At 35.2% G+C, this 16,526-nt stretch overlaps 1 protein-coding gene across 5 annotated transcripts in view; it reads left to right on the forward strand.

Annotated features, from left to right (window-relative positions):
• Positions 1-16,526, forward strand: part of PTPRT (protein tyrosine phosphatase receptor type T) — a 704,411-nt gene that overhangs the window by 663,106 nt on the left and 24,779 nt on the right. For all 5 annotated transcript variants that reach the window (XM_039323711.1, XM_039323714.1, XM_039323712.1 and 2 more), the window contains 3 exons: positions 12,119-12,292; positions 15,467-15,598; positions 15,970-16,095. In XM_039323711.1, coding sequence (XP_039179645.1) covers positions 12,119-12,292; positions 15,467-15,598; positions 15,970-16,095 — 432 coding nt within the window. The remainder of the gene's footprint in view (positions 1-12,118; positions 12,293-15,466; positions 15,599-15,969; positions 16,096-16,526) is intronic.

A 16,526-nucleotide genomic window follows, 5' to 3' on the forward strand; every position in this document is an offset into this window, starting at 1 on the left:
TTACAAAATGCCTGGCTAGGAAAGCTTATGTCTAGAAGCATGTGATCTTTGTCAAATAATTGACATACACAATTATCGAGTTCATATTGTCTGAAAAAAAGAGAAGCCAAAGGAAATAGGTCAGGTTATTTCCAAGTTAATTGTGGATGAGCCTTAAGAGTCTTATCCATCTTTAGACATGCCTGTTTTAGTTTGTGTGAATAATCCATTCCTGTTTAAAAGATATGATTTTAAATATTGAGAAACAAATGACAGATAAGAAACTAAATTTGAAATGAAACTTCTTAGTCACATGACTAAAATGGCAAAACTCAATCCGGAAAATATAGGTAGGAAATGTGACTGCTTCTGAACATGCATGATAGATTTTTCCATCATTATTACAAAATTGTAAACCATACTTAGATAACAGAGTTATACTCCTGCAAGGTGTTTATCCGAGAGTGTTATAGATTAAGCATTGAGATTAGTTATTTCTTGATTTTTAGTTCTGGTTTGTCTTAAGCGTTTGCTTTGATCAATGTTCTGAGTTATGCTCATATTGCTTTACTTTCATATTGCATTACTGAAAAGTTACAATTCTGTGACCAGAGAAAATGTGATTAAAAGCCCCCACCTGCTCCATATTTATAGTACTTGTCAGGCTCCATGCCAGGGTCTGATGGTAAATCACAGCTTTTCTCTACGCTTAACACAATTGATTGCCTATTGCAGTACAAAAATATTATTGCTAATAGACATGTAATGTATATACTCATAGCTCTCCACCAGCACCTAGTCTATTAAAAGGGTCAGTCTTTTTATGGCTTTGGGCAGGGGTATTGGCTGGTTCACGAATTCTAGATATTGAAGTCCACAGTCATAAAAGTGCCAAGGTTCCCTAGCCCTGGCCTTGGGGGACAGCTGAAAGATATTTAAATAATAGTCATTTCTAGCCTTTTTGTATGCTTTCCTTCACCTCCATTAATCTGCAGGTGTCAGGTATTTCTCGCTATTCCTCCTCCTAATTGTGGGCAGGGTGGAAGTAATAGTGCTTTTCCTTACTTCTTTGACTGAAGTGAATAATATTTACTGCCTTTCATTCTTCTCTGTTCCTCCATTCTTCTAACATTGGACAGTAGGAAGGGATTAAGAATGTAAGAAAATAAATATGGGAAAAACACCCGTCAGAAGCTTCTTGTAGTCAGAGCAGACATCTGTTAGGTATTCCATATGTTTAAGGAGATGGATCCAATGCTACAAAAGTTCCATTGATGGCCAAAAGCCTCTTGTTAAAATCATTGTAGTTATTTTCAGGAGGAAGAAGTTTACCTGGAAGCAGATTTCCAAGGAAGTGTCCTCAGATTTTGGAGCAGATTGTAGAAGTTCCTAGATGGAAATCAAAATCATCAGTCAATACAATTAGGTGGTGTACAAGTGAACATGGGCTACAAAATGAATGTTGTTTGAGTTGAAGAAAGCTTTATTGGACATTAAAATCTCACTTTGAAGGAGACTTCTTGATAAGATGATTCAGGGATGTGGCTATGGCTACAATTTAGGAATACCGTATATGCCGGTGTACAAGGTGACCCGGCGTATAAGATGACCCCCATCTTTATCGCTGAGCCACATTCCTAGAACGTCGTCTTATATGCCGGAAACTACCAGTCTTTCCGGCGTATAAGATGACTCGGCATATAAAACGACCCCCATCTTTGGCCCCGATTTTAGCGCTCGCGGAAGTCACCTTATACGCCGGCATATATGGTAAATGTATTATAAATTTGGCAAAATTCTGAAAAATATGATATGATATAAAAGTTCTTATAATGTTTATTATGATAAAAAGCCCAGAAGTATAATGAATGTTGGGAGCTTCAAGGCAGTATGGATTCTACCATAGCAAGATCCATCTAAATTCTTTTCATATATATACCAAAAGGTATAATTTAGCCAAGATCCACAGAATAAATTAGCCCAGTATAGGTTATATATAGATACTGTATGTAGTCAAGAATAAAACATTATGGATAATGTGATCCATACTGTTGAAGAACATATATCTGCTCATACTAATAGAAATGTTATGTAGGCTGCCCCTTCTTCACAACAAAAGCATGCTTCCAGCCATCATAGAAAAAGCAGAAAGAAGTGGACAAGAATTAACACTTTCAATTGCTTCTATATGGTCTCATTTAAAAGTAGGGTACTCACTGAAATGTGTCTTCAATTTTCTTCCAAGCACAGAAGATCAATTAGATTCTTGCTCCCTGAATTAACTGTTTCCAATACAGATGGGAGGGTCGGGGTGGGAAATGCAAGAAATAATTCAATAGGATATTAACCAATCTGTAGAGCCTACCTGCATAATCAAGCTTCTCATAACAAGAATCAAGGACAGTTATTCACAACCCTTGGTCCTAAAAAACAGTTTAGAAGAGGTTTAGTTTGGTAAAGAAGTATTCTTCTATACGAGAAATAAGAGTTCATAATGCAATCTATGATGGTTATAAAGTTCAAAAGCCAGTGACTGTTGACTAGTCATGGGTAACCGTGTTTCCTCTTGACACAAAATCAGAGCATTGCCTTTCTGTAAGTTTTCACTATAAAATATTTAGACAAGCTAATTATGTATTTGACTGAGTACTGGTGTTTTGTGAGAATTTATATTCAAGGAATAAGATTGAGTGTGCAATGGTTCTTGTATTTGGCTGGTAAAATACAAGGATGCATTTTCTGAAGGAAAGTGAGTGTAGATCAGGGGTGTCAAACTACTGGCCCATGGGTCAGATGCATCATACCGAAACTATGTCCACTCCATTGCTGGCAATGGAAAAAAAGTCACGATACATTGCAACACATCACATGTAGATGGTGAAGATGGTTCAGCCCCTGTAGTTGTAAGTCTTCAATACAAGGGAGTGCCTTGGTGGGGAATTTACTGTGTGAAATAACCAGGTCCTCCACAATAAAGACATTAATCTTTTGTGCATGAACTTAACCTGTTTTTGGGAAATAATGAGGCCTTGTTTATTCCTCATAGGAATAAACAAGGAATAAACATAGCACTGATTCAGCTTTTAAAATCTCACAAATATGATGAGAAGCCAGAGACACAGAACAGTCACAACTTTCCTTCCTGACTATTCTATAGCATTGCATCACATCTTTAGCTGATGCCCAAACAAATTAAAAGCTGCCATGTTCTCTGCAGCGCATTGACAAGTGGGTTTGTCTTGTATTTCTTTTGACAGTCCCTCCCTGAATTGGTCAGTTAAGCATTCCAGCCCACATGCTGAACTAACAACTGAAACTCAGCAGCATATTCTTGCACTGAGTGCTTATTTTTTGCAAGTGATAGATTTCACAGTCAGCAGGCATTTGAATTGTCAGAGTTAAAACTTGAGCATGCTATTAAATCAGTATAGTTGTCTCAGTATAGTTGCAATCTTCAAAATCAGAAGGGAGGGCATTTTACTCTCTCACAGTTATTAGACTAATCATTATAGGAGGAGAGCTATGCTAATGTCACCAAAAATCAGCAAGATCTATTAGCACTTCCTTAGAATAACACATTTTATTAAAAAGCATAAGCCTTGATGAATTGTAGCTCACATAATTCATAGAGCAGTTCAACTGACATAGGATTTAAACTGGAATGAGGCAAGGTGGTGCAAGAGAGCTGGTTAAATAATCTATCTATGCAAGATAGATTACAATTGGCACTTGTAATGTATTTTTAAAAGATGTTTATTAAGGTATTTTTGAAATACCTTGAAAATTTTTGATGTATGTGAGTTGTGCAGTCTCTCACTCTATAGTGCTGATATAGTTTTATTGTTCCAAAACAGCTACCTTGAGATCTATAATCAAGTTTCTTGGGAAATTAAAATGCACCAATATTACTTTGTCCTTGTTTTGACTCCAGATATTAAACTTATGTCTAATAATTGTTTTGCATAAATTCTGGCTTAGTTGTCCAGTATGAAATAAGAGAAGAATTGCTGACAGATAACAGCATTTATCTAATTAAAGAAAGAGCATGTGGCATGAATGTGCCATTACTCTTGGGTGTAAAGCTGTTAGGGCCTGTGATTACACTGTTGGTGTAAATGTGGGACATCTGATTTATTGTAAGGCAGGGTCTCCTTGATTAGCATCATGGTTGCTTGTGAGAATCTGTTTCAGGTTTCATCAGTATAAGTAAGTATGGATCAACCACCCAGTGCCTAAGAAAGGTATTGTGGGCAGTGACCACCACAATTAAGATCCCAAAGAAAGAATTAATGCCAAATGTTAGATAGTATATGATAAAGCTTTGTTAATAGAAATAATGTCAGTAAAAGCAATATAGTTAGTAAGGGGAGCTCGGATGCACCAATGGCAGGAGAGGCTACTCATAATCATTTATATCTGTGCTTTGGGGCCTTTAGTACATGTATTTATAGACCTGGACACTCCCCTCTTATCTGGTATTAATAAATGGTGCCAGAATGATTAATCACCAGGTGGGTATTTCAGGATTCACATTGGTAAAAAAAAAGTCTTTGGGAACAAGCATTAGTTCTTGCTCCCTAAGCTGAATGTGGGGAATTGATCAATGGGAAATGGAAAGCCAGTTATGTGGCTAGCAAGACCAGAGAGTTAACTGCCTTGTTAGGTAGGGCAGTCAGGTCAATTGCATTGTTAGCATGAGCACAGTTATGCTGTTACAGACTAGAAAGGATAAGAAGGGAAAGCAGCAATCTCATTGTCCCTGCTTCACAGCATAGAGAGCAATGTGTGCCTTTCTTTGGCGAAAAGAAGAAAGTGGCAAGGAGAAGCTAGCTTGATCAAACTAAAATTTGATTGATAGGAAAACTATCTGGTCTCAGGGACATAGTGTTCACATTGTGTGAGGAAGACAATAAATTGAATTCCCATTGCACATATTGTCCAAGAAGGCTGATATTGATGTCAGGATGGCTTCATCTGCTCCAACATGACTGTAAAGACTTGTGATGTGCAGATATCATCAGCCTAACTGAGATTACATGTCGTCCTTTGTTATGTTCTGGTTGATTGTGATTGGGTTTTTTGGGGGGGAGGTGGAGATTGTTTCTGAGACTGGAGTAGGCATAGGTGATTTGGAGCCTTGAAGAATAGCTAGTAAAATTGTTAGAGGGTCAGTAATCCCAGTTAAATTTTTAGTTTTATTTTTTGTTTTTATGTTTTTTTGAAAAAAATAAAACTTCTATTCCTGTAGAGTAGGGGCAGGCTTTACACCTGGACTCAGCACTACATTACAAATGTTCACACTCTTAACTCCCTTTTCCCTCTTGGCAAAATACTCTCAAGGTACTAAGGCAGCATTTAGATTTAGTGTACTTTTGCAATCTATTCAAGTTCTATAACATGGGTGTCAAACTTGATCTTGTCACATGATGTATCGTAACATATCATGACATTTTTTGCCTTTGCAGAGCCAGAGTGGGCATGGCCAGTGCTTGACAACCCTGTTCTATAACAATACAACAATGTCACTTGTGACAGTAAACAAGATATACTGTCACCAAATTGTTTGGCTTTGCTTATGTTATTACATTAATTATTTGGATAATTAATAATGAAGTTTTAGAAAGGTTTGATTTGTTAAATAGCATTTCAGATTGTGTTCAGCAGAAGTCACCCATCACTAAGCTCAAACCATCTGGAGATCTGTAAGTCTTCTGAATTATTCACTCTATCACCATTTTAAACATATTTTTCATTCACAATCTTCACTGTGACTCATGTTCTATTTTTGTAATGTATATACCATATTTGTGTACATACTGGCCTTTTAAACAACATAGATTTGATTGTTTCTATGTAGAAACTGTCTAAAATATTTAGATGCTGGTTCCTTAAAAATTTCTTGTGCACATTGTTAGGGAAAACTTGTTAAAGAGAAACAAGAGACAAAACTCTCACTTTTAGGATCCAGAGGTTTTATTAGAATTTAGAACTTACATTTAATAATTACATTCAATATCCCATTGAAATGAGGGCCAACCATACAAGCAGTCCCATACAACAGTCCCAATCTTTTATACCTCAAATCATTTCCTTATGACAACCCTATGACATGCCCATGACACTTGGGGTCATAACAGTAACTGACACAACATTAAGTGAATGACCACAAAGATTAAGAGAAAGAGACTTACAGTAGCACTAATAGGCACAGGTTTGTTTATAGTTATAGTAATGGAACAATTTAGGACTGCAGGCATGATGAATGTTGATTTATCGAATTAGTGAGAAGGAGATATTGCTGAATCATTAAGAGGACAACAATCTACCCAATTGCATGATGTAGTTTACCATGTGGATCCTGGCAAAGGAAATATAATTACAAGAGATTTAAGGTTATACATTTGATGGGGCTCCATCGAAAGGATTTAATGGTATGTATTCTAGCATAAAAGCTTTCAAGAGCAGGGGGAAGAACTTAAATCTGGTTATAACATGCATCAGTTCTTGCGAGATCATAGATTTAAATATCACATGTTTTGTCAAGATGGTTTCAACATTTGGATTGTCCTCATTTCTCTAGATAAAAGACTGAATGAATGCTACTCAATATAGTGCTAGACTGATAAATTTCATGATATGTGGGGACATTAATCTATTAATGGCTGTATAATTTCATAAATGAAAGATTATATGACAAGTTAAGAATTATTGAAGGCACCAAATGCACTCATTTTTCAGCTGAAACAGCTACAGATTGTCAGTTGTATTTAACTACTGTATAAAGATGGGAACATCTTTTTTCTACCATGTTGCCATGAAATTGTCTTCATCTCCCCAGCCAATGGTGAGACAGGCTTAAATTGTCCTTATCTGTACCCATAATGGAAGTATTTTCCCCCTGAAATACAGTTGCAACACATGGCAGTTGCATGATGTAAAAAATCCGACATGTCACTGCTCATGCTGGATGACTTGTAGAGTTTGAATTTTGCTGGACACATAATAGACATTTCAGGCTGATATAAGCATGCCTTCTTCTTTAATTCCCAGACTCCCGCCTCAATTATTCTGATTCTTGACTTTGCAGAAGCATAGTAAATAGATCTCCCACTTCTGCAAAATAGTGGAGGGTTCTGATATTTCTGTGATTTTACTCTGAGTACAGAAACAGCAATGGGAGCTTCTACTGCTTCTGCTGCCATATAAAGTGAACTTGTGCAATTGTATAACAGTGCCAAAGTCATGCTCATTTACATATTTTTATACATTTGCACATAGATTGCATGTGATTGATTTTGCAAACCTGTGCTCTTCTCAGGTTCCTTTTTGTCAAAGAAAAGGCTCAGGTGCTTCTAGTCATCAGACACTATTCTCTTGACATATTGTGTTATACATTGCATTATACTGATGAATATATTCTTGGAGGTGTGGAAAGCCACAGAGATGGCCTTGCAAAGACTATGTGGAAACAAATTATGTTTGAAGCCTGGGAAATGAAGAAAACAGCCAATCACATTACTTAGCATGCCCTTCAAAGGCATTATAAGATGCCACCAGAAGCAGCAGAATTAGAATATTAGAACTAACAAATGTTGTTACTATAGGGTTTTCTACAGACATAAGGATGAATGGCTATTACTTCATCTCAGCTGCAGAGAAAAGCCCATAGCTAGAATCTACAATCTAATTTGACATGTATTCCTGTAAACATCATTTTGACATGTATTCCTGTAAACATCATATTAATAGGTCAATAGGATGTAAAATATCATAGTCACATACTTATTCATTAAAAGACTTTGCTTTAATCCAGGCCTATACAACATGTAGAAGTAAAGTGCCATACTGATAAAAATCATTGTGAGCCAGGGTTTATAACAGGAAGGTATATGAAAAACAATGTTAGACAAATTATTAATTTATTAGAATACTTAGATAAGAACAACCAAGTTTCTGCAGGGCTCATATTTTTAGATGCTGAAAAAGCATTTGACCAACTGAATTGGCATTTTATGCTAAGAGTAATGGAAGAAATGAATTTTGGTGAAAACATATTACAAGCTCTTAAGGTAATATATCAAAAACAAACAGCACAACTTATTGTTAATGGAGGTTTGTCGGAGGTTTTTACAATAGAGAAAGGTACTAGACAGGGGTGTCCTTTATCGCCATTGTTGTTTGTTTTAACATTGGAAATATTATTGATCAAAATTCGAGAGTCTCAGGAAATTAAAGGAATATATGTTAATAAAAAAGAATATAAGTTGAGAGCTTTTGCGGATGACTTGGTTGTTACTTTGTCGCAACCTGATTATTCTGTAGTAAACTTATTACAGTTGATTCACCATTATGGTTTGGTCTCGGGTTTTAAGATTAATGTAAATAAGACTAAAATTTTACCTAAAAATATGTCGAGTCAGGAGAAGCAGATTTTGGTTAACTCGACGGGTTTTGAGATTGTTAATAAGGTAAAATATTTGGGGGTGATGCTGTCTGTTTCTAATGCAAAATTATTTAAAAATAATTATGAAAGGTTGTGGGTCAGGGTACAGAAAGACTTGAAAAACTGGGAAAAGCTGCAATTATCCCTCATGGGAAGAATTGCAGTGATAAAAATGAATATTCTACCCAAGTTTCTTTTCTTGTTTCAAATGTTACCAATTTTGAAAAATGAGATTAATTTAAATGAGTGGCAGAAGGGTCTTAATAAATTTATTTGGGCAGGGAAAAAACCAAGGGTTAAGTTCAAAATTATGCAAGACTTCCGTGAGAGGGGCGGACTCAAGGTACCAAATTTGAAATTATATTATGATGCGGTGGTTTTAACATTAATTAGTGACTGGGTAAATTTGACAAACTCTGAGATACTTTATCTAGAGGGATGGGATTTACTTTATGGGTGGCATGCCTATTTAATATTTAATAAAAAAATAGATTGGGCTTTTAAATCTCATATTTTAAGAATTTCTTTACTTAGGATCTGGAGAAAATATTATAAAAGTGATTTTAAAGTACCATTATGGGCTATACCTTGGCATGCGATAGAAGGAATAAAAAGAGGGGTTAAAATGGATATGGTGTCTTATAGACAGTTACTTAAATGGGATGGACAAAACTGGCAATTAAAATCACGGGAAGAATTAGCACAAGAAAATTTTACTTATTCTTGGTTCCAATATAGGCAACTACTAGATAGATGGAAGATGGATTGTAAGGTGGGTTTTCTTAGAGAAGATGAAAATCTTATTAAGCAACTGAAGGATCAAAGACAAACCCACATTAAGAGAATTTATGGGGTTTTAGTTGAATTGGACTCAGAAACGGAAGTAATTAAAGATTGTATGATTAGATGGGCGCAGAACTTTGGTGAGCCAGTTTCATTGGACACCTGGGAAATTATTTGGGTGAGAAATGTCAAATTTACTCAAGCACAGAATTTAAGGGAGAATTTTTATAAAATGTTTTATAGATGGCACCTTGATCCACAAAAAATGTCTTACATGTACCCTGACGTGCAACCTAAATGCTGGAGATGTGGTTATAAGGAGGCTTCCTATTATCATATTTGGTGGTCATGCAGAGAGATAAAAGCATTTTGGATCAAAATATGGTGGAATATCCAGAGAATTTTTAGAAGGAGGGTAAAATTTACTCCGCAATTATTTTTGTTAGGTATTGTTACAGATTGTGATACAAAGGAGGTTGTATTGATGTTAAATTTGATCACAGCCGCGAGGCTGTTAGTTGGACAATATTGGAAGAAGGAATCTTTGCCTACATTGCAGGAATGGTTTTTTAAAGTAGCTTATCTGGCGGAAATGGCAAAGATTTCGGCTTTCTTAAAGCAACAAACGCAAGAGAAGTTTTTTGCTATCTGGGACAAATGGATAAAATTTATACAATTTAGATTGGGTATACAAAAATATCATATAGCTTTTTCATAAGTTTTATTTTTATATATATTATAGATATCTTTTTTATATATATAAACATTTATATAAACATAAAGTTTTTAATTTAATTTTTATTTTTTTTTTTTATTATTTCTTAAGCCTATATTCTGCTCTGGGAAGCTCAGGGGGGGGGAAGGGAGGGTTTTTGGGAGGGGTGTGGGGTGGGTTTTTTTTTTTTTTTTATATATGTATTGTTTAATTTTTTTTCTTTTGTATATGTTGTTTTTTGTTTTGTATTGTTCTTGTTTTTCTTGTAAAATTTATAAAACTTTTAATTAAAAAAAAAAAAAAATCATTGTGAGCCACAAAGAATCACTGACCTACCAATTGGCTGTTTTGCAGCTATGGAACTATCAGCATCAATGGGTTTTTATTAATCTGCCTGAGCCCTAAGATATCTGGCTAGATCAGTCCAATTCATCTGAACTCATCTTTCTTATAACTCTAAGAACTCATCCAGTTTGGGGTAAGCTCAGATCTGCTGATTTCTTCCCACAAAGGAATGAGTAAATTGTTTCCATGGAAGGGGAAATCTCCATCCCTGGGAATTGTCACTGAAGTTTGCTTGCTGGGATGAGATTACCAAGAGCACATCAAAGCCAATCTGACACTTGGCTGCAATTTGTAAAGAAAAGGCTGGTCCAGCTATCTATGTGAGCTGTCCTGGTACATTTCACCCACAGGGGAAGGACAAGCTGAAATGAAAGAACAAGTATAGAATGACCATAAGAAGGATGCAAGACCTGAGATCCAGGACTACAAAATAATCTTCCTAGTTGGAATTTAGAGGCATATCAATCCCACATTACAACTCTACTTATGATTCTTTATCATTCATCCTGGGAGAAGTATGAATCAGCTGCTGAGGACTGGGAGTAGAGATATATGTTTTGGTGCTCTCTGAACTATATTGCAGGAATCCAGAATTCAGAAAAAGAGAAAGAATATTTCCCCAAAAAAACTTTCCCAGCATCTAGCTTCCATGTATATGAGAAATAGCATAGGAAATCTTGACTTCAAATATCTCATATCACATAACATTCTAGACCCTGCCCAGGTTAGGGAGAATGATTAATGAATGCTTTTTTTCCCTGATAGCTGGTGACATTTGTAGGGAGTAGAAACAAAGCAAATCACTTTTCTTAACTTGTCATGTAATAAGTCTGTAGGGTAGTACAACTCCCTGGCCTTGTTACTGAGGCAGAAAAGGAAATACTTTCTGCCACTTGAATATTGGAGGTAAGAATTTTATCGTGGCTAGAAGAAAGAATCCTTAGATGATCAAAACATAGTTTGATGTTATATACTAGATGCAATTTTCTTGACCATATTATTTAACAACTTTTATTGTCTGCAAAGAAAATTATTCAAAAATCTGTATTTTATAGTTCCAGTTTTGATTATTGAAATCATCAGCCATTAGAAAAGTTCTGGATTCCCTCCTTCCTATAGACTTGTATGGCAGATTTTGTAAACTCACATTTTGAAAGGACTTCAAAATTTAGTCTACCTACTATTGAAAATAATACAGTATTTGTTTTTCATATGTGAACCCATATATTTTCAGAAAAGATGGCCTGATGCAATATACAACTTTAAGTGGTAATAGCAATAGAAATTAGACTTATATGCTGCTTCACAGTGGTTTACAGGTCTTTCTAAGTGCTTTACAGAGTCAGCATATTGCCCCCCAAATCTGGGTCCTCATTTTACCAGCCTCAGAAGAATGAAAAGCTAAATCAACCTTGAGCCGATCAGGATCGAACTTCTGGCAGTTGGCAGAATTAGCCTGCAATACTGCATTTTAATCACTGCACCATCACAACTCAGCAATAATAAAATTATTATTTAATAGAAACAAAAATAAATAACAATAAAACCTTATGTCACATTGTTAAAACAACCATTGATACCTGATAATGCATATACTGTAATTCAGGACGGAAATGCTAGCTTATAAAAATAAGTTTCTAAATTATTATTGAAAGTGATGAGAGAGGACAAAGATCATAATGGGAAGAAAATCAATTGTACTGGGGTTCCAGATCTAGTTGATTCCAATTGGGACTCCTTCTTGGGCAGCATTTTCAGCAAACACTCGGTGAGTGGACCAGACAAGTAGAACATAAAGTCACATATTTAGCAAGTTTAATATTAATCAATCCCTGGTTTTGCTCCAAATACAGACCCTTAATATTGTTACTCCTCGAGTACGTCCAGAAGATTGCAGCATTGGGCTTTTGCCAAGGAATCATGATAAGAATCGCTGCATGGATGTACTTCCTTTGGATCGGTGCCTCCCCTTCCTTATTTCTGTTGATGGAGAATCAAGCAACTATATTAATGCTGCACTCATGGATGTAAGTAAAGCTCTTTTTTTTAAAAAAAGTGAAATGAAATAAAACTGAATAACTTGGAGCACTATTATCTTTCTATCACATTCATATCCCTGCTTCTTCCAAAGAACTGAAAAAGGTATAAATACATTGCATCTCACTTTTATCCTGTTGGATCAGTTGGGCTGATAAAGAGTGATTGCCATTGCTAGAAGGGAATTTGAGACCAAAAGTACAAAATAAAATATGAAAGAATTATCAAGCTTTTTTCAAAGTGAAAATTTAGAAATTGGGTAAGGATTGACTTTATGACTGCATATGTAAAAATGAATTTAAATGAAAACAATCAAATTCTATCAATTTTAGCTGATAATGACCTGTTTCGGTGTAATATTCCTTTCATTCTATAAACGATCACTTTTAAGAGCATGATATGGGAAGGATATCTCCCATAAGTTAACCACAAAATGACACATCATAAGGGGTGGGGAATGACTCTGATATGTATTTTTTGTATAATATATATTTACTCTAGATTCAGTGTCTGTAGTCAGCTGTTTGTGTTACAATTGTTACAGTATAAATCTTTGAATCTGACTTTGAAAGAAATAAATCCAAAATGTAATCCCATATTTTTCCTTCTTTCTCTCCTTTGTTATTTAACATACACTCAGTTACGATTACAAGTGAGCACTTTTGCTATAAAATCTAAAGTTCGCATGTTTCACAATTTAAATAAATAAATACCTTCAGCTGCAGTATGTAATCTTCTCAGAGTGACTCACAGGCATTGTGATAGCAAGTATGCATGCATCTGTTATCTAACCATTGAGTGCACAGGGCCTTTACTGCTTCACTAAGCAAAAGCTGTTTTTTTTTAAACAAATCTTCTGTGTCTAACTTTGAGCAGCTGCCAGCAATAAAACTGTTTTGTTTTTGTTTATCTTTCCAAATATTCCACATAGAAACAAATTCCACAGTAAATGCTGAAGTGTTTCTCATGCTACGTGCCTTCTTTCTGACCTACCTTGATTTCAGATGTGGCTTGCATTTATAAGTGCCTAACTCTGTAGCCATATATGTTGTATCATATATTCAGGACACACCAACATGATGAATTCATTGCTATAAAATATCTAATTGTAAAAAAAAAAACTTAAAAAAACAATCAGTCAAACATAGCTATATATTTCCAAGTCTTATTCTGTCCCTTAAATAAACAAAAATATTACATTATTTTAAAACATAGTCTTCTTTTCTTTAAAATCATCCCCAGGCAGGATAAATACCATTACATATGAAAATGGAAGAAAGAATGCTGGTTCTCTGCCATATGGAAGCCTATCTTGGAAGTTGCTTGGAGAATAGAAAAGGGAAAGTTGGGTGTACCTTTTGGAACACATGGCTGTATCTTGGTGTCCCTCTAGTGATGACTTGTTTCCTTCCCTCACTAGTATGGTGACAGTGTACTCTAGAAAGCAGGACTTTCAGAGAGGATTTCAAGGAGGAATCTTCTACTGCTGTACATTTAAATCTTGCATGAGAGAAGAAGCTCAGGATCTGGGCAGTATTATTTCTGATATCTCTATTCACTCTTGTTACCTTGATGTAGATGAAGGAAAGTTCCTGGTTAATTAGGATTTTTTTTAACATACTCATTGATCTCTGGGTGTTTCTTTCTTCATAGCAATTCTTAGTTTATTTGCTTTTTAATATGTGTTTTACATTCTGTCAAGCTTTGCTGTCAAGGTGCATGATGCAGAATAACAAGGGTTTGGATTTTCTGTTACCCACTGTAAGAGTCTCATAAGAAATGGATGGCACTACCTCAGCATGGATCCTGATTTGTTTGGGTCTCAGAACCGGTATCTCTCAGAATATTAGTTAACTGCTTTAAGGAAATGAAAAATTTTAGACTTATCCCAAATCCTAATCCATGTTTATTCTACAAATGTTCAGAAGGGATCATTTATTTATTTAAATGATAAGCTGTAAGCAAAACGCAATAATACTTTAAATGTGTAATCTCCTTTTTATGCCAACATTTTTTTACATTCTAGCGCAGACATAATTTAGGATTTTTAAATCTGAGGGATGCTGATGGCAATGTAAATAGCAGGATCTGCCCTTGTTAGCCAAATGTTTGTCTCTAGATTAATGACAATCAGTAGTGGATTTCTAGAATCTTAACTATTGTATAAAAGAAGAAATGTTGGCAATTTTTTTTTCAATTGTAATGTTTCAGAATTAGCTAAAGAGTTTTAAATTTACTCGCTGTATTGATACTATTTTTGGGCCTATAATTGGGTCAATCTTCCTTAACTCCTGTTTATATATGGGGACAGTGGAAATTTGTATCCTGTTTGGATACAGCCAATATTATTCATGTAAGATAATCCCACCAACAGTGAGGCCCACCAATTAATGTACTTTTTCTAGGATTTTCTGTCTAAGAGATAAAATTATCTGAAATTCAGACTCAACTTCCTTTGGGATAAATGTGCTGCTTCTATCAATCACTAATACAATTAATTAAATTAAATGTAAATATGACTCAACTCTTGTGAGTGCATCCATTCAGTTTCCTTGGCAGTATTATGGCTGTAGTTTTCCATTTGCCTTCGGCTTCTTGTTTTTGTTGTATTCTCCTATCTAGCCAGCAGCTCTGAAATTCCCAGCTGGATTTCCCACCTAAGCATTAACATCTACCCAAAATAAATGCTAAGGGAAAATATGTCTGAAACATAATTGATACATCCCAACTTTTGGAGATTTTTTTTGGTACCAGTAGTATGAAGCTAAGCCCTTGAAAAGGAAGAAATAGTTGTTTAGTTGAGGGTAGCTGAACTTATTGTGTCAACTTAATTTATCAGATTCCAGCTTTCCCATTATAGATTTCCTTAGGAAAAGTCTTGTTTCCAGCTGGCGCGTTGAGTCATTTATTCTAATTGTTATGCAAACGGAATAATTCTTGTTCCTATGCTTCTTCCCTAATGAAATAAAAGCTTATCATGCAGGCAGTTTTCTATACAATGGGGTGGCAAAAACAGAGTATGTGATGTGATTTGTATAATCTGTTTATGTTAATCTGTTTGCCTATCCATAGGCTCCCTAGTGTAATATGCTTCTCAGTAAACAATAACAGGTTTTTGTCACTAATGTGAATCCTTCTACTCCATTGTTTTTTTCTTCCTTTAGAGCCACAAGCAACCTGCTGCCTTTATAGTTACTCAGCATCCATTGCCCAACACTGGAGCTGATTTCTGGAGGCTTGTGTTTGATTACAACTGTTCTTCTGTTGTGATGCTGAATGAAATGGATGCTGCTCAAGTAGGTGGATTGCTTAAGAAATAAGTATGTATGGATCAAGCATTTTTAGTTACTATTGGACCCATGTTAAATACATTGGATAAATGCATTAATTGGATTAGTTTGGTCAGCTCTGATAATAATTCCCATCATTAAACAAGAATTTAGGTTAATGAGATGCAAAGGTGAACAGTAATTTGCAAACTTGGGACTGAGGATCAAGAGAATGAATTCCTTTGTATTTGTCATTAATTATTTTATGTTGTATGCAGAGTATGTTCAAGGTGTCTTTAATATAAATGAACATTCTAAGATTTTGTGTTAAAGTGGGTGTTTTGCATTTCTCCCTTTTCCCTCCTGATTTATGTTTGTTTTCCTTTTGTTATGATCAGCTTTGTATGCAGTACTGGCCAGAGAAGACATCTTGCTGTTATGGGCCAATCCAAGTGGAATTTGTCTCTGCTGACATAGATGAGGATATTATTAATCGGATATTTCGGATCTGCAACATGGCAAGGGTAAATAGAAGTCAAATAATTTTCTATCCATATTCAGTCTGCAGTTATTAATTAGGATACCTTGGGATAATATAGGTGGTATGATCATGTTGTTACTGTTCTTCGGCCTGTCTGCCTGTCTCTTTTGAACATAGATCTTCAGATAGGTTAGATTTATTGAAAGGGTCAGTTATAGGAAATGAAGACAAAATAGTTCTTTTGTTCCATTTTATTTGTTCTCTATTAGTCAATTTACTCTTTATCATTCTACAAGATGTTAGAATGATCTCCGCTCTTTGCTTATTATCTTGCTTTTATAGTTTTAGACCCCCATCAATTTGCAGTACTGGCAAATATTTCTATAAGTGGGGCTTATTTCCTAATTTCTGCCTTGTTTTTTTATAAGCTATATCTTATCTCTCCTAGCTACTCTCTATTTATCCTTGAACTTG

This window comes from Crotalus tigris, unplaced genomic scaffold (genome assembly GCF_016545835.1).
Source record: "Crotalus tigris isolate CLP2741 ecotype Arizona unplaced genomic scaffold, ASM1654583v1 scf7180000024281.4978605, whole genome shotgun sequence".
NCBI classification, from domain to species: Eukaryota; Metazoa; Chordata; class Lepidosauria; order Squamata; family Viperidae; genus Crotalus; species Crotalus tigris.